General features: G+C 47.2%; 1 protein-coding gene across 1 annotated transcript in view; it reads left to right on the top strand.

Annotated features, from left to right (window-relative positions):
- Positions 1-24,247, top strand: part of LOC133357701 (cytoplasmic FMR1-interacting protein 2-like) — a 56,435-nt gene that overhangs the window by 9,144 nt on the left and 23,044 nt on the right. Inside the window, 15 exon segments of the mRNA XM_061575795.1 lie at positions 326-373; positions 375-508; positions 1,264-1,360; positions 4,639-4,767; positions 6,714-6,818; positions 8,674-8,765; positions 13,059-13,176; positions 14,431-14,550; positions 15,694-15,819; positions 16,613-16,779; positions 17,513-17,654; positions 19,372-19,525; positions 20,272-20,428; positions 21,177-21,273; positions 22,562-22,638. Coding sequence (XP_061431779.1) covers positions 326-373; positions 375-508; positions 1,264-1,360; positions 4,639-4,767; positions 6,714-6,818; positions 8,674-8,765; positions 13,059-13,176; positions 14,431-14,550; positions 15,694-15,819; positions 16,613-16,779; positions 17,513-17,654; positions 19,372-19,525; positions 20,272-20,428; positions 21,177-21,273; positions 22,562-22,638 — 1,763 coding nt within the window.

Raw genomic sequence — 24,247 nt, 5'->3', positions numbered from 1 at the left:
GGTGTTTGTGATTTGTTGTGAAATCGTTTGGCTTTCACAGGCATCATATGGGTGGAAGTTGCATTGTTAAAGGTTAAGCGCGTGGGTCCTATTGGACTTGTGTGATGTCAAGCAATCGTGAGGGATGTTATTGAGCTCCTCTTGGATGGGGAGACTTAATTTTCCCAATTACTCGGTTGATTATAATTTTGCTTGCGTTTGTAAGATATTACGCTCCCTAAGAGCACTTGGCCCAACCAACAGCTTATGTAGGCTATGCGGGCGGACGTTTGTGTTTGGTAGTGGTGACGATGGTTGGTGCCCCGATACGCTCTGTCCCGTTCAGCGAAAGGCGATCGAGAAGTTTTGCGAGGAGATGAAGCGGCTGTGCCACTGCCGAGCGGCGCAAGGACTTTGTGTCCGAAGCGTACCTTCTCACGCTGGGCAAGTTCATCAACATGTTTGCCGTCCTCGACGAGCTCAAGAACATGAAGTCGAGCGTCAAGAACGACTACTCCGCCTACAAGCGGTAACACGCAAGCCGCAAGCTACGCACCCGCGCGGTCGGGGGAGGTGACAATTCGTCCGCCGAAATCGATTCTGCCTATGCTTCAGAGGGGGCTGCGTGGCTCCAGGGGGTCAGGTGGCCGAACCTGAAGCGCTGAGATCTGGGGTTCGACTCTAGGCAGCCACACGCCATTAAAGCAGCTTTCTCAAGTGCAGTCAGTTGATGGTCTCAGCCCAGTTGCACACACAAACAAACCCATCGTGTGAAGTTTGGTTCTGCACTTAATTTCACTAAATTCCAACCCTGAGAATTAAATATGCAGAGGGCGTGGGAAAGTGCTGCCCCCAACTTTGTGAAGCATAGGTCACTGGAAGGGCTGCACTGCTGTGCAAGAGATCCGCATGGATCCGTCTTCTCATGACGTGTTATCGTGGGACAATCAGGTTAATGTTGGGAGGGGCGGGGGGAAAATAACAAATTGGTAATAACAAAGTTATTAAATTATTAAAACAAATTCTTACTTTCACAATATACAAGTTGAGTCGTGTGTGTTGTCAATGATCTAGGTGAGCAGGGTTCTTCAGCTAGTGGCCTGTGGACTGGATGTGGCAAGGCTCTTTCAGCGGCCCGCCGGGAGATATCGCTCACCGAGAAATCGAGATACAGATTAGTGAGATGAAAGGGAGATCAACGAGACTTGGGGATGAGTGAGAGAGGAACCTCGTAAAGTATTTTAATTTGTCCGCTCTTCCATTCTTTTGGGGCGTTTGTTCCAGAGCTGCTCAGTTCCTGCGCAAGATGGCTGACCCGCAGGCCATCCAGGAATCTCAAAACCTGTCCATGTTTCTGGCAAGTCACAATAAAATCACGCAGGTAAGCGTCAAGTCATTGATTTACGACAACAATTATACTAATTATAATTTACAGCCCTTGGTCAATCCTCTGCTGGATGAAGACCTCCACTCGCCATGTCAATCATGGGGGATGATTGACTGATTGACCTTATCACGTACTTGTCCACATTTCTTCATGCAGATGTGAAGATTGAAACACGACTGACAAATATGAAGAGTGAAACATAAGAGATCAGAATAATTCGACGACTCTTGTCTGTTAACATGCTATTGGTGGGCAGAGCCATGGGCCCATCTCACAATTGTAATTGTGTCATTTATAATTTACCAGCTTTACTAGCCGGCTTCGCCCGGAACTTGGATTCTTGTCTTGGATTAATACACGGCCTACGCGGCAGGTGGGGGGGGGATTCCGTGACGTCAGCAGGCACACTGCGTGACGCTGCCGCATGCGGGTGACATCACAGATGTGACGTCACCGCTCACTTGCCGTGCAAAATATATCCATTAGTGCGCCCCCCCACTCCCCCCCAAAATACAAAAGTCTATTTTTATACTTTTTGCATTGTGTACAGTCTGGAAGCTACCCACATGCCAAATTTCAAGTTTGTTGCATGTCGGGAAGTATGCTAAACATTCGAACAGACACACATTCACAGATTTCCCTTTTATATATATAGATTTGAATAACATTAGCGATGGTATTTTCAACTCGCATCGCTGTTTTAATGCTGTCTAAGGTTTGATTCATTGACTGCCCATCATTTGTGTGAAAGGGGGGCAAGCATCATCTCGTAAAGATGAACCAAAGCAGGCAGACCTTGCTTCACACACATACACACAGGCAGACCTCGCTAAGCGTGGCCCTGTCGAACGCTCACTCGTTACGGCGCTCTTTGTCCTGGAGGAAGTAAAAAACAACTGACGAAAATAAAAAAACAAATCTGCTCGGTGCTTATGAGGGAGAACATGCATCAGCGCTGGCTGAAGAAACGTCCTGGCCCCCATCATTCACTCGGCCAATGAGAGCGCCGCACGCTCCGAGCCAACCAGAACCCACCGCCATGATTCTATTAACGCGATTAGTGGTCGCGATTACATGAGAGAGAAAAAATGTATTTGTTTAGCCAGGTGAGAACTCACGGGACCAGGATAGAGTCTCGGGCACCACTTAAAAGGAACCTCACCACAAGAATGTAGACTAAGGGCATCGCTAAGATCACGAAGGTCCTGAAGCTCTCCTCTGAGAATGACCCCGGATTTGGAGTGCAGCAGCAGCAGCAGCTCCTCCAACCTCGTCTCCCACCACTGCCTTGTAGGAGGAGTGCAGTAGAATTCACTTATGAGTACTGTACATAATACTGATGTTATTGTAATAAATTTTCGTTTATTTAGTTTCTCAATCCTCTTGTCCTGGTGAGGGTTGGGGCGGCAGAATGTTGAGTAGTTCTTGAAATATTTACCATCTGCATTATTACGAACGCTAATACCGATACTACCAATAAAACTCATTTCGATTTAAAGCTTTCGTGACTGCAGGGATTCATCTTCTTGGTTCTTTCGGTAAAGTCACGTAGAAGGAAAATAATAAAATAATAAAAATAAAACATAATAAAATAATTCTCACGACGTTTCGGCCACAACGCAAGCAGCCGTCTTCAGGTGGAGAACAGGTCTGTCGAGAAGGCATTCAGACTCTGCCTTCTCGACAGACCTGTTCTCCACCTGAAGACGGCTGCTTGCGTTGTGGCCGAAACGTCGTGAGAATTATTTTATTATGTTTTATTTTTATTATTTTATTATTTTCCTTCTACGTGACTTTACCGAAAGAACCAAGAAGGTAAAACTCATTTGTTGCTTTTGCGAAATGAATAACCATGTCGGGAATGCATCCCCGTATATACAATGGTCTGATGACCCCTTTCAGCGCCGATTCGATTCGCGCTCCTCACTTCTCCGGGAACGCATCTTAAGTGCCGAGCGAGGTCTGCCTGCGCAATGAAAACTTGAGTGTAAATTGTTTGGTAGCTTTGGACTTCTCCACTTGAAAAACTATCCCAGTTGATAAATGATTGCCCACAACTTGAGTCACAAACCAAAGATGACATGCGCGTGCATGCGTATTGCCCTGACAGCTACCCACCAGTTTCGTGCTGCTGCTCATTATGAATGCATCCAAAGACAAACGCAAATTTGAAGGCGTTGCAGAATCCATGCGTATGCACGATTTTTCCAAACATGTGTCGATTGTCATAATTACACACAGGCTGGACGATAATGCTATAAGTACAGGTATCCCTCGATTTACGAAAGGGATGCGATCTTCAAATTGCGCATAAAACTATAGGTCATAAATCAGAATGGCTTTTCCCATTTAATACTATAGACTAAAAATGTGTTTCTGATGGTCGTTCCAACTCTCCTCCTAACCCCACAATATACAGCTGTCACTTTTCACAAGACAAAAATAATAATAAAGAACGTAAATATTAAAACTATTGAATAATTAGTTTAAAATAATATAAAATTAACCTTTTCAGGGAACTCGCCAACAGATCTGCATGTTGGAATGACTGGGGTGGTGATGTGGAGGCGTTACTGTTGCACTGCAGGGACACCGTGACGCTATTGCAAATGGTTGATGGCACAGCCTCCCGAGTGCTTCTCGTTTGATGATCTCATGGCGCGTGGCCGTAGTGATATTTTGTTCACGTGAAAATTTGATTTTGTTCATTAAAAAGTGTCCATGATTTGTCAATTGCGTTCACGCAAAATTTCATAAACTGAACTTTTGTAAATCGAGGGATACCTCTAAATAGGATTGACAACAACAGAAGCGCAAGGACGTAGGAGGCGGTATGCTCATGGGAGGTGTGGGGAAAGGACAACAAACTAAACACTAAAACCACTTCTTAAGATAAATATTTTTCAATCTAGAACTAAAAATGCATAGCTCCAATGGCTTCCTAATATCAAAAGGAAGAGCATTCCAGGTGGCCACAGAAGCGCATCTGAAATCGCGCGATGCAGTGAACGTTGTTGTTCGATGCCCAGCCAAAAGCCGCTGCGAGGATGACAAAACCAGAGATCTGGAAGAGAAGGAATTGAGACGGTTCGAGGCAGCGATTCTGGCTGGTGAAAGAGGATCACAGTGGACGCGTATTTGGTTATATCGTCACTGACGAGCAGATGGAAGGGACGGAGCATGGCAGCAATGATGGACGGTTGACGGCAGGCCCGGTTGCGCGTGCGCAAGTGTTGCCTCCTCGATCCTTCGCTCCTCTTCTCTCCCTGCAGACTCTGCAGCAGCATCTGGAGGTGATTCCCGGCTACGAGGAGCTGCTGGCTGACATCGTGAACCTCTGTGTGGAGTTTTACGACGACAAGCTGTACCTGACCCCCAGTGAGAAGCACATGCTTCTCAAGGTAAGCTCTGCCCTTAATGCCAGCTCATTCATGGCTGTTTTGTGCCTGATTTATCTGTTTTCTTAACAAAACCCCATTCTACTATTGCGTATAAGCAATATGTCCCGGAGCAAAATTCCAATGTCGAGGTCTGCTAGCCACGAGGGTAATTCAGGAGAGAGTTTCGTATTTTTTTATTTTCTTCCATTGAAGGAGAGCAGACTGCAGTGGTTTACTCTTTGGTCCATAGTATTGGTGGCATGGCCGCAATCACACCGCTGTTACTCGTCTTTAATTTTACATTTATGAAGGAGATGTGTGCATTGGCCTGCAGTTGATGTTCTGATACGGTTGATGGTTACACCAGCAGTGGCTTCGAGGAACGTCAAAGCCAGGAGATGCGACATTTGGGTCTTGAATGAGGAGTTTATTCTGGACATCTGCGTTCTGCTGTGCTTGCTAGCAGCGTTCTTCTGGATCTGCGTGACATTCTAGGATGTCGACAGCAGCGTGATCACAGGATCGGGACCTGAGTTGTTGCCATTGTTGAGGTCTTGGTTGATGGGTAGGTTGGAGACCAAATTGAAGCCATTAACAAATGGAAGTCGATTCTTGAATCTGATTGTGGAGCTTTGACCGTTAACCCCTCGTGTTGCACAGGATTTCTCCGGATCCTCCGGTTTCCTCACACACGAAGCGAACACTCATTCACGGTATTGGCTAAACATCCCAATATCTGTAGTATAACCTGTCTTCTATCAAGATGCACTTGTGACAATGTCGGTATTTTCATGGCAAGTGGTGATTTACTCCTCCGCAATTTATTGAGGTGTTTTTTGTCAAGGTCACAATTCAATAAAAAAATCCATTGCACTGTGCATAGGATCTTTAGTGGCAGCAGAGTCTATGGACCATTCACATGATATAAAGGGTGAATCATTTACAGATACCCTCCTGATTTCTGATTAGTCTCTTCTCAACGGCTGTTTGGATGCTGTGAAAGAGATGGCTCCGTAGCTTCGAGAGGAGCGTTTTAAAGGATATAATGAGTTTTTATTTCAGATTGGTGGGAGATGCGTGGAGGCATTGATTTTAAATGCTGTTCTGTCTAATGTATCTTTGTTATTTTAGTGGGGTATCTACTAATTGATCACCCTGTGTATAGTCGCGTCAATGCTCATACAAGCATCGGGACATTTATTTGTGCTCCGATGAAATTTGGAGACGAAACTTTTCAACTTTTAACATTTTCCAACTAAGATTACGCATTGGCTCAACTGGGGGAGGGACACGATACACTGTAATTATTAAGATAATCCGATATGAGTGAAACTTGGGTGTGAAGTTGCATTGTCATGTAGGACGTACCCAATGGGAATCGGCCAAATCTTGACTTAAAGCTTTCGTGACTGTAGGAATTCATATTTCTTTGGGTCTTTCGATGAAGCCACGTAGATAGAATAATTTTTTTTCTAAATAATAACAATATCACGACGTTTCGATCGCAACACAAGCAATCGTCGTCAGGTGAAACAAAAGGGAACCGGCCACTTTGACCCAAGAGCCGCCTCTGTCAAAGCTCCACAATCAGATTCAAGAATCTACCTCCAATTTGTTAATGGCTTAAATTTGGTCTCCAACCTACCTGGCTCCCTGTGTGCCTGATCCAGGCACACCTGTCATTATCGCTGATTAAATACCTCCGAGGACTGACACGTTGGGAAACGTTTACGTAATTCGTGCATACGCGCCGCTTTATTTCGTTGTTTTACCCAGTTGCATCCAGAGGTTTGGAAGCATGCGCTGAAGCCTAATTTTAACATCTGATTTAAAAAGCCTGAGAGCCAAAAATTACGTGTTGTGTTAACCCAAAAATCGGTGGGGGTGGGGAAATTTATGAACCTTTTAGATTGTAAATTTGCATGAATGTTGGGTTTCTTGGTGCTTTTATCGCAATTTGACAACAGGTGATGGGCTTTGGGCTCTTCCTAATGGACGGTGAGAAGAGCAACATCTACAAACTGGATGCCAAGAGAAGGATCAGTCTGAACAAGATTGACAAGTTCTTTAAGGTGCCTCCATGCGAGACAAAGTTTCAGTTTAATGTCTCTGCTTTTTTTGTGTGCAAATTATACTTCATCCTGGCTTCAATGGTGCCTTTGGCATTTTCTCGTGATACATGGCTTGCAATCCCCCACCCTTCTGTCGTTGACTTGTCCAAACACGCACCACTGAGCATTCAGGACTTATTTCTAGGCAACTCGCAGATGGCAGTGGGGCAGTAGATGCTTAGGCATTGGTTCCCTTGGTTAAGTTTTTCTGGCCATCGCTGCTAGGCGTTGCACGGGGAAGGAAGCGGTGACGAGCTTTGGTGGTATCATTTTCATTGTCTGGGGTGACCTCTTTACCTTACTTGACGTATGCTCATCTTTCCCACGCTAGCCAAACCCAGGGGTGGTGAATCTCGCTTCCCCTGGGCTACGTGAAGCCTACCACATCCAAATGGGCCACAAGTAATATATACATACATAGATAACTGTCACTACAAGCATCTTATATGCACTAGTCGGTCTTAGAGTGGGGAATATTGTTGCCTGGCAGTGCTCGCACTCAGATACTGCGAGGACCTGTGTGTAGATGAAAACAATGTACGTTTTTGCGTCAAATATTTTGATTAATAATTTGGTCAGGTGGCGGAAGTAAAGTGTGTGTCGTAAACCCTTCTCCACCCAACACACATCATTAAGTAATCGCATGACAACCTCAATATGAAGTGTATTTACATTAATTTAAACTCCTACAACATGATTATAACATTACTAACCATCTATTATAAGGTTGGGCAGGACAGGGCGACCCCATATGAGTGGGACAAATGCATAAAAGAAGAAAGAAGAACCAACCATTATAACTAATTAACTTTGAATAACCTGTATCACAACATAAGTCTATATTACATAAAATTAACATGTCCACATAATTTATTCAGAGCAAACGTTGCATCAAAATAATCTTTATCTATCCTGGAGAAATCCAATGAGCAATGAAGCTCTTTTTTTAACAGATGTCCAGTTTCAACAACAAACAGTGTCATGTATAGGAAAGGTAAGAACATCACCACAAATAAATAAATTAACATACATGTTAAAATACGTAAAGTATATAAGCAAAAATTGTATAAGTACACCAATTCCCAAGCTTGGGCAAGGCAACAAAACAATAGCAAGAACAGTCCCAGACCACACCAAGACAATGGTCCCTCAATAACATTCCACCTTAACATTGAACTCAAATGTATGCACATACATTAACCTCTAGTTATCGATTCCTGCCACTTCCTGCTTCCTTATGGGTGCACACTGATGACATCACATCACCTGTTTGAGGCCCCAAGACGAGAGGACATTTTCACAATTTGGAAACTGCCTGACGCCGGTTGTAACTACGAGCAAAACCATCATCGAGGTTTTTTTGGGTTAAGTCGCGTAAATATATAAATGTTTAGTTAAACCCGCCACCACCCGACACAACCAACTCGTAAAGGTTGTCACGTAAACAGAACATGACAATTCGTCACTAGTACAGCACACCGGTGTGTTAGAGAGTAAACCCACAACATTTACAATTCGAGTACGACGTTTTGCTGGTAATTACAACTAGCATCCTCAGGCGGACAGCCAAAAGAAACCTCTTATGGATAATATTGATCGCAAAAGCGTACGTGTTATACGAGCAAAACGTCGGACTACCCCATTGTTAAACGTTGTGGATGCTCTTGAACACACCAGTGTTATAGGATCCCCCGAGGGTGTGCGTGTTGTTTATCTTCCTGCTCGGCCCTCGCTAAGGAAGAGGTTCATACATAATAGGGGTTCCCTAAACCTGGCATGACCCCAAATCCTTGCTGTCCGTCTGCTTTACCCGCAGCAACTGCAAGTGGTGCCGCTGTTTGGAGACATGCAGATCGAGCTGGCTCGCTACATCCAGACTAGCGCTCACTACGAGGAGAACAAGTCCAAGTACGGCCGCCAACTCCCCTAACGAGTCGCTCCTGCTGCTGCACTCTGTATTGGCTGCGGTTTTTGTTGTTCGTCCGTGCGTGTGTTCGTTATGGATTTGTGCGCATGTGTTCGTGCGCGTGTATGCATGTGTGTTCATGCATGTGTGTGTGCTTGGGGCAGGAAACTACCAAGCAGCAGGGAGTGGCACTTTTGAACAAAATAATGAAGGGGGTGTGGGAGCATGGCGGTGAGGTGTGGGTAGCTGTAAGTCGCCTCTCCATCAACAAGAGGCGAGGAATGGTGGTGTTGGTTGCTTATGGCCCCAAAGAAGATGAACACTAATGGAGGGATGCAGACGAGTCAGATGCCTTCTATAACTTCCTGTCACAGGTGCTAGCTAAAGTGGCCCCTCGGGATAGAGTCATCCTGTAAGGTAACTGTAATGCCCGAGTGGGTCATGACGCAGACACCATGGTTGGAGTGATCGGAAGGCATGGGCCAGATCAGCTCAATAATAACGGAAAGAGGCTGCTAGACTTCTGTGCAGTCCATGGGGTTGTAGTTCCCAACACGCTGTTCCGGCATCGGCGCATCCACACAACATCATTATTGCACACCGGGTCCAAGCAAGAACATCTACTGGACTCTATTATTAAGACCAGCGGATGCAGGCCCATGTCCTTGACACCAGGACCTACCGTGGAGCTGATCTGCCCACTGACCATCAACTTGTCATCTGTAAGATGCACCTGCCATTCTTCTACTCCAGTGGTGTGTGTCCATCTAGGACCCCATTCAATCCCACAGTGGCCTCGTCTCAGCTAGCTGAGGATAGTTGCAAGCAGGAATTTCAACATCGCTTGCAACTGGGGTTAGCATCATTCCCCCCTCCTTTCTGATGCTGAGGGGAAATGGGTGAGGTTCAAGACTGTGGCCCATGCAGCTACAATGGCTGCATTGGGTATGCGGTCCACACCTCCCCAGAGAACCTGGCAGAAGGAGGAAGCGTTCCGGCTGGTTGAAAGAAAACGACAGGCCCACTCCTGTTGCCTACAAAATCCAACATCGGAGAATGAGAAGGCTGACCGCAGCCTTCTCTAAGAGATTCGGAGAGCCGTACGGTGCTGAAAGGATGAGTAGGGGCGGTTGCTGAGGAGATGGAATCTGCCTCAGTTGCTCACAATGACACATCACTATTTAATTCCATAAAAAAAAGTAACTTGCAGTGCCTCAGCTGTCACCATCCTTAAGGGAAAGAACGGTAATCTGATCTCCGACCCCCATGAACAGGCCTGCAGTTGTGCAGATTATTTTTGTGAGGTCTTGGGGGAGGGGAATTCCCTCAGCCCAGACAACATCATGGGGCAAGGTGAGGACGCCCCTGCTAGGCCTGCCGTGCCTCAAATATTGGAGGAAGTGCGAGGAGCGGTCCAAAGTCTGAGACCAGGAAAAGCCCCGGGCAGAGACGATCTACCAAGCGAAATGCTGAGGGAGGATGGCATTTGTGCACAGACTGCCCTACATAACATCATAACTACCTGGACCACAGGATGGGTTCCGCAGGATTGGGAGGATGCCCTGGTGGTCCCCCCTCTTTAAGAGGGGGGCACAGATTGCAATAACTATATGGGCATCTCACTCCTCAGTGTGTCGGGAAAGGTCCTGGCAAGGATTATTCAACATCGCCTTGCTAGGCACGCTGAGGAGAGGCTTGCGGAGCGCCAATGCGGTTTCAGGAAAGGGCGGTCCTGCACAGATGCCATATTTTCTGTCCGTCTGCTACAGCAGAGGTGTAGGGAATTCCAACAAGACCTACATCTCTGCTTTATTGACCTGGTCAAGGCCTATGATACCATCAGTAGGCCTGGGGTCTGGGTAGTTCTTCGTGCTTTTGGAGTCCCTGACCCTCTGCTCACAATCATTAAGGACCTTCATGATGGTGAGCGGGCCCAGGTATAACTACGTGGCCGGGAGTCGGAGCCCTTCCCTGTACACCGTGAGGTGCGACAGGGATGTCCTCTGGCTCCCACATTATTTAACATCTATTTCGAGCATGTAGTTCGTATGAAGCCTTCAATAGCTGTACCGTTGGAATTTCCATCTGGTACAGATACAATGGGAGGCTGATCGATGCCCGGGTGCAGTCAAGTGATGGCTCCCTATTGCTCAACCATGTTATGCCGATGATATGGTAATTTCTGCTCACTCAGAGAAGGAGTTGGAGGCGCTGGTGCTGAACCTGGAGTGTGCCAATAAGAGGTGGGGTGTTACAATCAGCCCCACCAAAACTAAGCACCTGCCTGGGTATTTTGTACCATCGGACACTCCACCCTCACAACTCCCAATTGGTGATTGGGCAGTTGTGGAGAGAGTGGAGAGTTTCCCATACCTGGGCAGTGGGCTCATGACTGGCTCCGGTTTAACAGCGGAGGTCTCACTCCGAATCAGTCGAGCGGCATAATCTTTTTATTGGTTCCGTAACGCTGTGTGAAAGCTACCCGCCGATCGGCTCCATGGCGGTGGCATCACAGAAGTTACCTGGTCTGTCGCTCCGCACGAAGCTTCAGGTCTGCTCGGCCACGGTCATTCCCTCCCTTCTCTACGCTTGCGAAACGTGGACCCCCCCTAATGGAACAACTTTGCCGATTAGAAACATTTAGGCTGGCATGCATGCCCAGCCACCGCATGCCTAAACAGCTTTTGTTCGGCCGGATCGAGGGGGCGAAACGGGCGCGACACGGGCTAGAGAAGAGATGGAGTGATGTGGTACAGGAGGATGTGGAGCCGAGTGGACTTGCCAATGACTGGTACCAGCGGTGTCAAGATCGGCCTCTGTGGAGGAGGCTCGTGAAGGACGCTACTGGGCAGTTGGAGGCAGTCAACCTCCAAAAACAACGGAGGGCGGAGGAGCGACGCTCACAACAACGAGCGGAGCGCCGGGTGGCTATAGCACAGCAAGTTGGCACAGTAGGGGGCACAGGTGGTGCATCAGCCAGTCGTCTCAGTCAGTCGACCTGTGGCATCTGGGTCTGCCCCGTGACCTCCTGCCAGCGGACGTTCGACACTTCACGTAGCCTCAAGGTGCGCATAGCGGTTGTTGTTGTTGTGTATGGGGAGCGGTATTGTAGTGATTAGTACGCTGCGCTACGAACCCAGCGACCCGAGTTCGATTCCCGCTCACAGCCAATACCAGTAGTGACGATTATCTGAACCGGTCCTGGGCCTCTCCTATGTCGACTCAGCCTAAAATGAGTGTGTAAACATCGCCACCCACCCCCTCGTGTGTTGTACCGGCCTTCATAAATGCTACTCGCTAACAGCACTTGCCCCAACAGTCTGTTAAGTCTACACTGGGGGATCTTTGTGTTTGTCTTGTCTTATTTGTGCATGTGTGTTTGTGTGCGTGTGTGTTCGTGTGTGCGTATTTGTGGGCATGTGTGTGTGCGTATTTGTGGGCATGTGTGTGTGCTTGTGTGTGCATGTGTGTTTGTGTGTGCATGTGTGTTTGTGTGTGTGTTTGTGCACGTTTGTGCACGTGTGTGCGTGTGTTTGTGGGGAGCGGTAGTGGAGTGGATAGCGCTACGCTGCGCTATGAAACCGGCAACCCGAGTTCGATTCCCGCTCACGGCCAACACCAGTGGCGATTTTTTAACCGGTCCTGGGCCTCCCCTAGGTCGACTCAGCCTCAAATGTGTACCTGGTGTGGTGTGTAAACAATGCCACTGGGGAGACAAAGGCGGTCTGGCGTGGTGCTGGCCACCCACTCCCTCGTATACTGTTCCGGCCTTAATAGGTGCTCACTAACATCACTTGCCTCAACATTCTGTTAAGGCTATATCGGGGATCTTTGTCTAGGTTGACTCGGTCTTCGATGAGTACCTGGTGCTTAGAGTAAGACGTCAGCACTGGGGAGACAAAGGTGGCCGGGCGTGGTGCTAGCCACTCCCCGATGTTTATCGTGTGTGCCGTGACAACCTTAATATGTGCTCGCTATTGTCACTTGTCCCAATGGTCAGGGTAGATTACGCAGGGAATCGTCTACCCCTTATCCACTGGCACAACCGAGCCATGCCAGAACCAAATGTTGATACGTTGATCTCACAAGACATCTGAATGTGGTTCATGGCCAACCAGAGGGGGGGTGTCAGTACACCGACTCGTTCACTGTATATGACGTCGGTGGAACGGAAGTTCTGCAGTGGAAAAACCACTTGGCGCTTGCCAAGCCATGCCAGAGCTTCCTCGGCTCTGGCGCGGGCCCATTGTGCGGTGTAAATGACGCGTCTGTGTTTGTCGTGTCGGAACGCATAGGTGGACCTGCACCTCGCAGAGCAGCAGCCCCCAGTACAACATCTGTGAGCAGATGGGGCAAATTCGCGACGATCACATCCGCTTCACATCCGAGCTTGCCCGACACAGCAACAGCGAGGTCAGCCCTGGCGAGCCGTTGCCACAACCCTTCTTGACCAATTTGCTTTGGTTCATATTATTTTATATATTTGGTATTCGAGCCATTCTTATAGCGCAAGTCTGACGGCCAGAATAAACACTTAATTCGAGAGCCAAACATCACACCTACTTGCTTTGGCATTTGGTGTACCATCAACTGCATCACCAAACTAAGCAATCTTTATTTTACCAGGTAAGGCCCACTGAGCTATGCAGCTCTTTTTCAGAACCGACCTGGCCACAAGTTATAGCTCCACGAAGTGGCTTATTGTGTGCAAATTTAGAAAAACCAAATACTCTAAACAAGTCAATGCACACATCTCCCTTATCAATGGAATATTAAAGACAAGCCATAGTAGTGCAATTTTTGGCCATGCAACCATTATAATAGACCACTGTTTCATTACAGTAAAGAGTGCTCCTTAAATCGAGGAATAGCACAACTACACAGATTCTTTCCTGAAGGCTATCATGAAGGTACTACATTTCCTATAGCCCGCCATGGTTGAACAGCAGGAGGCAACGTTGCTTTGCCTCATCCCAGTTGAAGACTTTTGCAGGTACAGGCGACCCCCGCACCTACGACCTAATTGGTTCTTTGACGACGGTTGTCGAGCCATCGCAAGTCGAACCCTTATTTCCCATAGGTGTAATGTTGTAAATTGGGGTTCCGTTCCTGGAAGCCCATTTACATATCATAAAATAAAAAAATTTACCACAAAAATAAATAAAAATAACCCTAACAAGCATTTATTGTAATTTAACTTTTCCAAACATTTTTTTATTAAAAACAAACACATTTGAAAATCCTTAAGTATTTTTTTGCACGTGCATCACATTTCCTCTTCTCAGACGTAGCGAAAGGTCATCATTTACGAAAGGTGAAGGGCATTGCAAAAGAGAAGGGTTCGCTCTCGACGCAGCTGCAGACTGCCGGGCTATACTATACATATCCATACGGCAGAAGAGCAAAGCAGCACCATCTGACGACGAGTGTGTGCGTGACATGCGCCAACTCGTCGCCAATCGACTCGGCATTGGTAGCAGTCGTTAGGCGGTCGTAGATACGAGTTTGGTCATTACTGTGGGGGTCTTACAATAAGAAAGGTCTTAAAAGAGGGGGGTAACGAGCCCTCGTAAGTCGGGGGTTGCCTGTACGTTGTGCGTAGACAATCCAAAGAATGTGGAGCCATTGAGCTTGGCGTAGATTCTGCTGCTGCTCCCTTGCTGGCAGGTGGTGAAGGCATCGGGCCAGGACAGCCATAAGACGGACGAGCAGCACCGCGAGCTGTGCGACCTGGCTTTGCGTGGCCTCCAGCTGCTGTCCAAGTGGAGCGCTCACGTCATGGAAGTGGTGGGTACCCATGCGCGGACGAACTGCGCCCGGGTTAAAGCGTGGGGGGTGGACTCCGTGGCCTGCGGGCCATGACTTTTACTGTCACGCGGTCTGCCTCTCCACTCCAAAAATGTCCCACAAAGGATTTTTGTCAGTCACTGCAAGTTATAATCAGAATCTTTGTTTAGATTGGAGGAGGAATTTGATGAACTATGAAGCTCTTTTTTCACAGATGTCCAGTAAGGGTGGGTCGGCAAGTTACACAAACAACCAAAAATACTAAAAATTATAGGAGTGCAAAATAAAGAAAAAGGTTAGCAAGTCACTAAAAAGATATTCAAACTAAAGTATATGCCCGATTTATCAACACTACATACCAGCTTGGGCAAGGCAGCAGCACAACAACAGTCCCAGACCACACAAAGATAAAAACAACAGTCCCAGACCACACCAAGACAAAAACAACAGTCTGAGATAACACCAAGACAACAACACAGCCCCTCAATAGAAAATGACAGTCCTGATAGCACTCGCTTCTAAGATATGAGGACATTGCTTTCACATGTTTAATCAATAATCACCGTTCAATAAGAAAGCAGGCAAATTATTGCTGTGAATAAACTGGGTTTTTAATTGTTGCGAATTGATGGTCTTATAGTACGCCTTTTGGCGTCCTTTAGTCTAACACTGCTTTGAGACTAAGCTAAAAAAGAAAGCTGTCTCCGTTTCAAAGACAATGCATATATTATCAGAGTACAGTTTTTGTTTGCATTCTGACCACAAGTTGTGTGGTTAATGCAGACATGATTCCTTGTAAAAGGTTTCAGTTTGGTGTTTTAACATCTTAACACCTGTTTTGTTGGCAGAGAAAAGGGGAAAACCTATTCTCATATTGATTGTCTTCGTCCAGTTACTGATGTACGACATGTATACAAATCTTAATAAACTAGTTAATTTGAATCACCTATTTCGGCTCTCAGAATAAACTTTTGTTTTGTTTGCTATACGATGAACACTTTTTACGAGGCACATTAAAGGTGTGGCCTTGTGAAGAAAAGAGTAGGTGCTGTGATGCCATCTTCCAGGACCATTCACTGTCAGAGCAGGGCGTGTGCGTGCTGTTGTTTTGCGGACATCTCGACCGTTGCCTCGCCCCCGCAGTATTCCTGGAAGCTGGTGCATCCCACGGATAAGTTCTCCAACAAGGAGTGTCCGGACAACGCGGAGGAGTACGAGAGGGCCACACGCTACAACTACAACTCTGAGGAGAAGTTTGCGCTTGTCGAGGTGAAATTGGTTGTCGTGTTTCCGGGGTCTGTTCATCGAGAAAGTCGTTCCAGAATGCAGCGGAAAGACTGAACCGCACGTGGGGCAGCGTGGGAGAGCGGTGGAGGAACCGGTGGGAGAACGCAAACGTCTCAATTAAAGACACAAAAGTACTTGCCACAAATGAACCGCAATAACTCGCTGATCTCTTCAAGGAACATAAGCCATCACGCGAACTTTGGTCATCCTCGCAGCGGCGGATTTTTGGCTATTGAACAAAGATGGTCACTGCATTGCGCACTTTCAGATGGTTTGCCAAACGCTGCTCCGAGGATAACCAGAGTTTGCGTGATGGTTTATGCTCCTTGACAACATCAGCAAGGTTTTGTGGTTTATTTGTGGCAATCACTTTGTGTGTAATGAGTGTGACCTTATAATGTATTCGTTGAACAACCAGAAGCCAATGTAGCTCAGCGAGCGCTGGATGGACATTGTTGGAGCTCAAGTACAGCGAGTTGAGGCTCTCAGTCCACGTACCAATGAATGTATAAAGGAACCTAAATCTTAAATTTTGCTAAATTTCAGCTCTAAGAAGAAAATGTTTGATATGAATGTCATGTGACGAACATTATCTCAGTGGCAGAGCAGGTTGACCAGAGGTCACTGGAAGGTATTTCATAAGCAGCTCTGTGATATCTGCTTCCGTAGGTCATTCTCATCCTCCAGAGGATCACACTGCTATCTGAGACTTCTGAATGGGTATGCGAGCGTGTGCCGATGCTGTCGCGTTCCCTAATCACAACCCCCTTTCCAGGTGATGGCGATGGTGAAGGGCCTGCAGGATCTGATGGGCCGCATGGAAAGCGTCTTCAACCAGGCCATCCGGCACACGGTCTACGCCAAGATACAGAACTTCGCCAAGCTCACCCTGCGTGAGCCTCTGCGCCAGGCCATTAAAAAGAAGAAGAATGTCGTCATCAGGTCCGTGTATGCCTGTGCACTCGCAGGATAACCGAGACTTTACTAGCTACCACGAAAATGGAGTTGCTGTAATTTCATATTTGACGATACGATACAACATTAATGATTAATATCCACCTAACATGTCCTTTTTAATAAATGACAATTATTGGGTGGTCGCGTTGCCGAACGGTAGCGCTTTGGTCGCTTACTGTAGGGGGACCGAGTAGGCCATGCTTGTCGGCGTCGTGTTCCAAATTAGAAAAATTATCCCCAAATTTCTTATTGGGGAAAATATATGGCAACATCACCCCTGACTGCGAAGCATAATAGCAAGTGGACTATTGGAGACTGTGGTTTAACGCAGGTCTCTGTGTAGGGCTAGATGAATAGCATATGAAAACTAAACTATAAAGCTGTTTTAATTTTACCAGGTAAGGTCCGCTGAGCTATATAGCTCTCTTTTAGAAGTGACCTGGCCACAAGTGATAGCTCAGCAAAGTGGCTTTTCAGTTTCAGTTTCATGTATTAGGTATAACCATGTGAGCCATGCGGCTCTTGACTCGGGTGCAACCGCAACAAAACAAAAACATGAACAAGAAACATCTTAAAGTGACTACACGCAACAGAAAAATCCTGGAAAAAACAGCAAAGTCTTCCAGAAGTGCAATTGCTCACAACTGGTTGCAGAGACATCCACCTGTAAGCGACTCGATTGGATGCAACCAACCGCGCATCCATTCCCCATGTGCAGCGTGCTGCAGGCGATCCGCAAGACGTGCTGCGACTGGGAGGCCGAACCGGCCAACGACCCCTGCCTCAAGGGAGAGAAGGACCCCAAGAGCGGCTTTGAGATCAAAGTGGCACACAGGGCAGTGGGCCCTTCCAGCACTCAGGTGGGGGGCGGCTGCGGCGCACGCATCAACATGCGCGCCAACCCGTGTGCACCAGCGCGCGCATCAACACACGTATCAACACACGCACCAAGCCGCAAGTAGCTCCCGTGCCTTTCGCTCGTCGTGTTCCGCCTGCCAGACCCGTCCGCTTAACCTCGTCGGCCTGCATATCGCCGTGTTGCTGCGCTCAGACAGGTTTTGGTGGTCGTCGTGAAGCCACCTCTCACCCTTCCACCACCTCTGTTAACACCCAAAAAACATTGGGTAAGAGTTGGGCCGAAGGAGTGCAGTGGTGGGGCACATGAAGAAGGTGGGACCTAAAGAGAATTGGGAGGGGCCTCAAGCAGAAGGGTTGGGGCCTGCAGAGGTTAAAATTTCCTGTTGATTTAAAAGTCATGAAAGCAGAATATCAAATCTGTGCAGCAGAAGCATGGCTTTCATGCCACAGATGTAGCAGCAGGCCAACTTAGCATAGAAAGTAGTCCCTCTGTTAACAGTGATATCGGTTAAAGGTTTTTCGGTTAACGTTTTGCCTCCCATAGCGCCTCGTAGTTTCGACTGATGTTAACATTTTTATTAACGATAACGTACTTACGTAATCCACGCGGGTGCCAATTTTGGCCATTCAGAGTACTCGTTAAGTGGGCTGAGCAATGCCCTCAGCCAATGAGCGACTCCCATTTATAACCTTTTAGACCTCGACTGGCTTTGTTAACATTACGCATTCTTGGTGATTTTTTCTTATCTTTCAACCTATAAGTGAATTTGATTTACAGTAGATTTTGTGGAACGGAATAAAAACGTGAACTGAGGGACTACTGTACTGCAAATAATGAAATAATATACAATTACCATTTTGCTTACTTTTACATGCAACTAACACCATGACATTTTTTATTGTTTTTTCACTTAAAAACTTTTTTTTTTTAAAGTAACGCTTGGTGAAAGTTCAAGAGAAAATTTGTTCCGCACTAGACCTAACTTGGAAGACCACGCATTGGCAGAGGTTTGTGGTTGAGCCATCGCAGCCACCCTGCTAAACACTGCATGTGTGTTACCCCTGAACACACGCGCTGTCCGCTTCACAGTGGACTTTATTCATGCCGTGTGTGTTACCCCTGAACACACACGCTGTCTACTTGTTTACAGAGTAATGGCGGTTTGCAGGCCAGTGCTGCATTCTCCTTGTGGTGCACAAGGGACAGCTGCCACCGGGGGTCCCCTAGGCTAAACTACAGCGGTCATTTGAATGATGGAGATGAGATGGAAGGCGCTTTGAGTTTGCCGAGGCATTTAAGCATTCTAAACATATGATTCCGTATCCTTATTAAGGGTGGCTGTGAAAGCCTACGTGTACTAATGACATTGATTTTAATTATAATATATTTTTGGGTTAGGCCACGTAACGAAACGACCTAACGAAATGTGTGTCATTAAGAAAGCCCTCCACCACCCGACAAAGTTATTATTGTTTCAGCTCACTCACCAACAAGTCCAAGACCGATCCTCAAAACTAATTCAGCAATTATCTACGTTGCTTAATTTGAAACTACATCAATCATCATCAAGTCAGACTCGCCATCAAGGAGAGTGAATTCCTGGATTGTCATTCAGATCATTACACGGCCTAACGCAAAAATAAATTCTGTTGTAATATTGGCTGTGAAACCTGCAATGTGTTAAGTTGATGTTGTTGTTACTGCTGTGTTGACTGTAGCTGTACATGGTGCGTACCATGCTGGAGTCGCTGGTGGCCGACAAGAGCGGCGCGAAGAAGACTCTGCGCAGCACCCTGGAGGGACCGTTCATCCTCGCCATTGAGGAGTTCCATCGCAGCTCCTTCTTTTACCCCCACCTCCTCAACTTTGGGGGTGCGAACGCCCACCCATTCTCAATTATGGCAGCGGCAGCGGGGTTATCCGATTATTTGAGTAACCGTTTACTCGACTACTCATCATTGGATAACAAGAAGACAGTTGGGGAAATACACAATCTCCTCATCTGGATTGCAAGTTCAGTGTGCTAACCATTGCACCGCGGCAGCGTCCCGAAGCTGGGTGCTGCTGGCGTGCGCCACATTCTCGGCTTTACAATCAATCATCGCATAGCAAAGGGTCGTTGCGCGAAATGTGTGACCTCTTGCGACGGCATTTGCAAAGACTCCTCTTGGTGCCATGTCGGTGTCTCGAGTGATTTGTTTGTTACACGGATCACGGGGGATAACCACGGGGGGCGGCGCCATTCTTTAGAGACTTGTCCGTACTGCAGTCAACTGCCGTACTCCAGCTCGCAACACTTCTTTGTCTGCTTCTTCCTTTCCACCGTTCGACTTCGGAATTTTCTCTCATTGTCTCTCTACCTTGCTCGCATCCAAAAATGCATGAATGCTTATCTATCGTAACATTAAATAGTGCTTTTGGTTGCTGGCCGTTTGGAGTTTTGGGCCTTGGAGCCTGTGCACAAAAATGGTAAAATAAATTTTAAAATATTATAAGATGCACCCAAAACTATTGCTTTAAGGTACGGGGCACAAAGGTGCATCTTACAGTCCGGAGAATACAGTGGGAGCCACTCGGTCCACCTGTGAGTGACGATGTTTCTCGTTGTTACCACACAGAGGCCCTGCAGCAGTGCTGTGACCTCTCCCAGCTGTGGTTCCGCGAGTTCTTCCTGGAGCTCACCATGGGCAAGAGGATCCAGTTCCCCATCGAGATGTCCATGCCGTGGATTCTCACGGACCACATCCTCGAGACCAAGGAGCAGTCCATGATGGAGTGAGTTGATTGCAGACGCGCACGGCCGAAGGCAGAGAGGGGAGGTTCAGGCCCGGTGCACCACCAAGAGGAGAGTGGAAGGTTTGCAGCGAAGTGCGTTAAAGTGTCTTCTTGGTTCTTTCGGTAAAGTCACGTAGAATGGAAATTATTATTTCCATTCTACGTGACTTTACCGAAAGAACCAAGAAGATGAATCCCTGCAGTCACGAAAGCTTTAAATGCGTTAAAGTGGTTGCAACAGTGCTTGCCTGTGAATTTGCAGTCTGGCATTGCACTGTTAAGGGTCAAAATGATGAAGTTTTCACACGGAGGGTCATGGTGGTCGCAGAGTTGGAGTTAATGCTGCCTTAGGGGCTGGATATGTTACTGGACAGGGTAATAATCGCCCCATAATAACAAAGTCGCCCATGTCCAAATCGCCAGGAATGAGCCTGATCTTGTCGGATGTCAGAGGCTTTTATGCGTGTCCCGGTATACGGAACTCCGTGTTGAGCAAGAAAAGTGACTCTTTGCGGTGTACATCTATGCTCCCCACCTGTTCCAACTCGCACTGACCAGCACGGTGAACTGTCAACCTCCATACAGACCCACGCGACGAGAGAGACGCCCGCATCCAGCAGTGGATTGATGAAGCGCTTTACATACGCGCTTGCGTACAAAGGCCCGAGGCATGCTCTTGTGTCCACACCGACTACCTTCGCCCCCGATTCCTAAACGTAATGCCTTGATGGGCCATGTCTTGTTGCAGGTACGTCCTGTATCCGTTGGACCTGTATAACGACAGCGCTTACTACGCCCTCACCAAGTTCAAGAAACAATTCCTCTACGATGAAATTGAAGCGGAGGTAAAAATTCATAACTCACATTCACTCGCTCACACACACAAAACATGGACAAAGATTTCCTGTATAGCAGAGGTCGCAACCGGGTACCCGATACCCGTACCCTACCCGATACCCGGCTACCCGTACCCGGCCGGGTAGCCGTTTGCGACCCTGGTGCGGCCGGGTACGGGTAGGCCGTGAGTCACTGGTGAGTAGCCGTTTGTCACTCATTTCGGGTAGGGTACGGGTAGGGAACGGGTATCCGTACCCGGCCAGGTACGGGTACCCATTTGCGACCCTGGTGCGGCCGGGTACTGGTACGGGTAAGGAATCAAAACCCGTTTGCGACCTCTGCTGTATAGGCTACATAGACCGTGAGGGCAAGTGGTGTTAGCGAGCACCTGCTGAGGCTGTCACGGTGCGTGAGTGGGTGTTGTGGCCAGCCCTGTAATAGGTGCTTTTTGAAGGCCGATTTGACCCAAGGGAGGCCCAGAACTGGTTGGGATATCACTCGTTACTGATAATCTGCCAACGTATGATTTGAGAGTTGACTGTGCAAGGCTTCGGAGGTCAATCTGGAGCTCTACGTTCACAGGAGCAGACGGAGACTGCCGCTGTGCCGTGAATCACTTGTTTTGTGCACAAATTAAAATCGCAGCCAAATGGTGTTTTGGGTTGTGAATTCCTTTTCCTGACTAGTCAGCCCATACAACCTGGCACATGGTTCAGAAAACAGAACAACTGAAGAATCCACAAAGAAGTGTGGAGACATGCTTGGCAATGCATTGATGGACAGAAAGTGGAACGCGTGGATGAAGAGAGACACGGCTGTAGCCAATGGTCCAGAATAACGAGAGGAGTTGCAACCAAAGAATGGAACGCATCCAGGAGGATATACTTCTGAGGAGATGGAGCAATGAAATCAGCTCGTGTGCTGGGTGGATTGTTTCATTACGGAATCTATTTAACTAAACTATCAAATTATTTATATCTTACCATGTCAAGCCGACTGAGATATATAGCCCTTATTCAAAAGTGACATAGCCAGGAAATACATCTTATGGAAATGGCTTATCATGTGTAAATGTATTCCAGCCACATATACTCTAATTCGTGAGAGATGTCGGCTGATTTGGGAGGACTGCATCCAGCAATAGAATGACCATGGCTGATGATGTTGTTGGTGGTGATGACGACACGTTACACGTACACAGGCGATGATAGGACGACAGCAAACGTGACCTCTGGTACGGTTTGCTCCCTTGTGGACCTCCCCTCCCTGCTGCTCTCCTGCTACCCCCCCCCCCAGGTGAATCTGTGCTTTGATCAGTTTGTGTACAAGCTGTCAGACCAAATCTTCACCTACTACAAGGCGCAGGCTGGAAGGTGAGGTCATATCGCACACAGCCACTCACGCACCGCCCCCGGTTTCAGCGCTCCATGCTCTATGCAAGGGTTGGGTTTCCCGGCACACAGATTTCCTTAACAAAATCTCGCTCCTTCCATGAAGGCCATGTTTAGCTTGGAATTGTACGTGATTGCAGGACGATGTGTTTTCTTTTATTATTTAAAGCCTCACTGAGCCTCGAGACTCCTTTTGAGGAGCGTCCTGCCACAGTTTTGCAGGGCATATTTATCATTCGAATATTTGGCCAATAATATATTAGTGCTATATTTATAATATATATTAGTTGTATATTATGGATTTTTTTAGCAGTTGAAGGATACCGGAGAACCCGGATAAAATCCCATACGGAACATACAAACTCCATAAAGACTAAGATCCCCCGTATAAATCTTGACTTAAAGCTTTCGTGACTGCAGGAATTCATATTCTTGGGTCTTTCGGTAAAGTCACGTAGATAGGTTCAAATAAAATAACAAAAACAACTATAACGTTTCGATCACAACACAAGCGGTCGTCTTCAGGAAAAAGGGGGGTTAGCTTCCAAGCTACGAAATGGGCGTAGCTATACCAAAATTAAGAGATCCCACTAACCGCCTCGTTACGAAAACCAACAATATCATCACTGATTCAACATCTTTGATCAAACTAACCCAGCGGTCTGCTGCGAGACCACCCAGATTGTATGGTTTACCAAAAGTCCTTAAAGAAGGGACACCCCTTCGTACTATCGTCTCCACCATTGGCTCACCCGCCTACAAACTGGCCTGATTTCTGTCTGAGACCTTACAACCATTCACTGGTAAGACCACCTCAGCTGTACTCAACTCAGCTCACTTGGTATCGTTAATTAAGGACATCTCACTATCTCCAGGTGCTTTGCTCGTTAGTTTCGATGTGGTATCTTTGTTTACCAACGTTCCTGTGCCTGGCACCATTGCAATCATTGAAGATTTGGTCCATCAAGGACTGAATACTGATGTACCAGCCCTGGTGAGATACTGCCTCACCAACACTTTACCTGGAATGGAACATTCTACAAACAAGTTGGAGGTACCCCAATGGGTTCTCCCTTTTTTCCAGTTGTAGCCAATGTTTTCATGGAGAATTTTGAGACAGATGCCATCCAGGCATCCACTCTAGGTCTATCCTTGTGCAAGAGGTACGTAGATGACATGTTCGTCATCTGGCCACATGGCCAACCAGCTTTGAACCAATTCCTCAACCACATCAATTCCATACACCCAGCCATTAAATTCACCATGGAGGTGGAAAAGGATGGCAAGTTACCATTCTTGGATGTTTTAATCGAAAATAGTCCGGATGGCTCAATGGGACACTCTGTCTACAGGAAATCCAACCCATACGGATGCCTACCTAAAACCTGACTCCCACCACCATCCATCCCAGAAGAATTCCCTCATCAAATCTCTACACCATAGAGCTCGATGTATTTCAGACCGTCATCACCTAGCCAGTGAACTGGAACACGTACACCAAGCTCTCAAAATGAATGGATATTCAGACTACACAATCCGTAAAGCTGGGAAAGAACCATCTGAAAAACCAATCAAAACCATCACCTTGCCA

The sequence above is a fragment of the Lethenteron reissneri genome, chromosome 59, assembly GCF_015708825.2.
Source record: "Lethenteron reissneri isolate LAM-NWPU_2019-01 chromosome 59, ASM1570882v1, whole genome shotgun sequence".
NCBI lineage: Eukaryota > Metazoa > Chordata > Hyperoartia > Petromyzontiformes > Petromyzontidae > Lethenteron > Lethenteron reissneri.
This window is presented reverse-complemented; position numbering and strand designations above follow the sequence as displayed.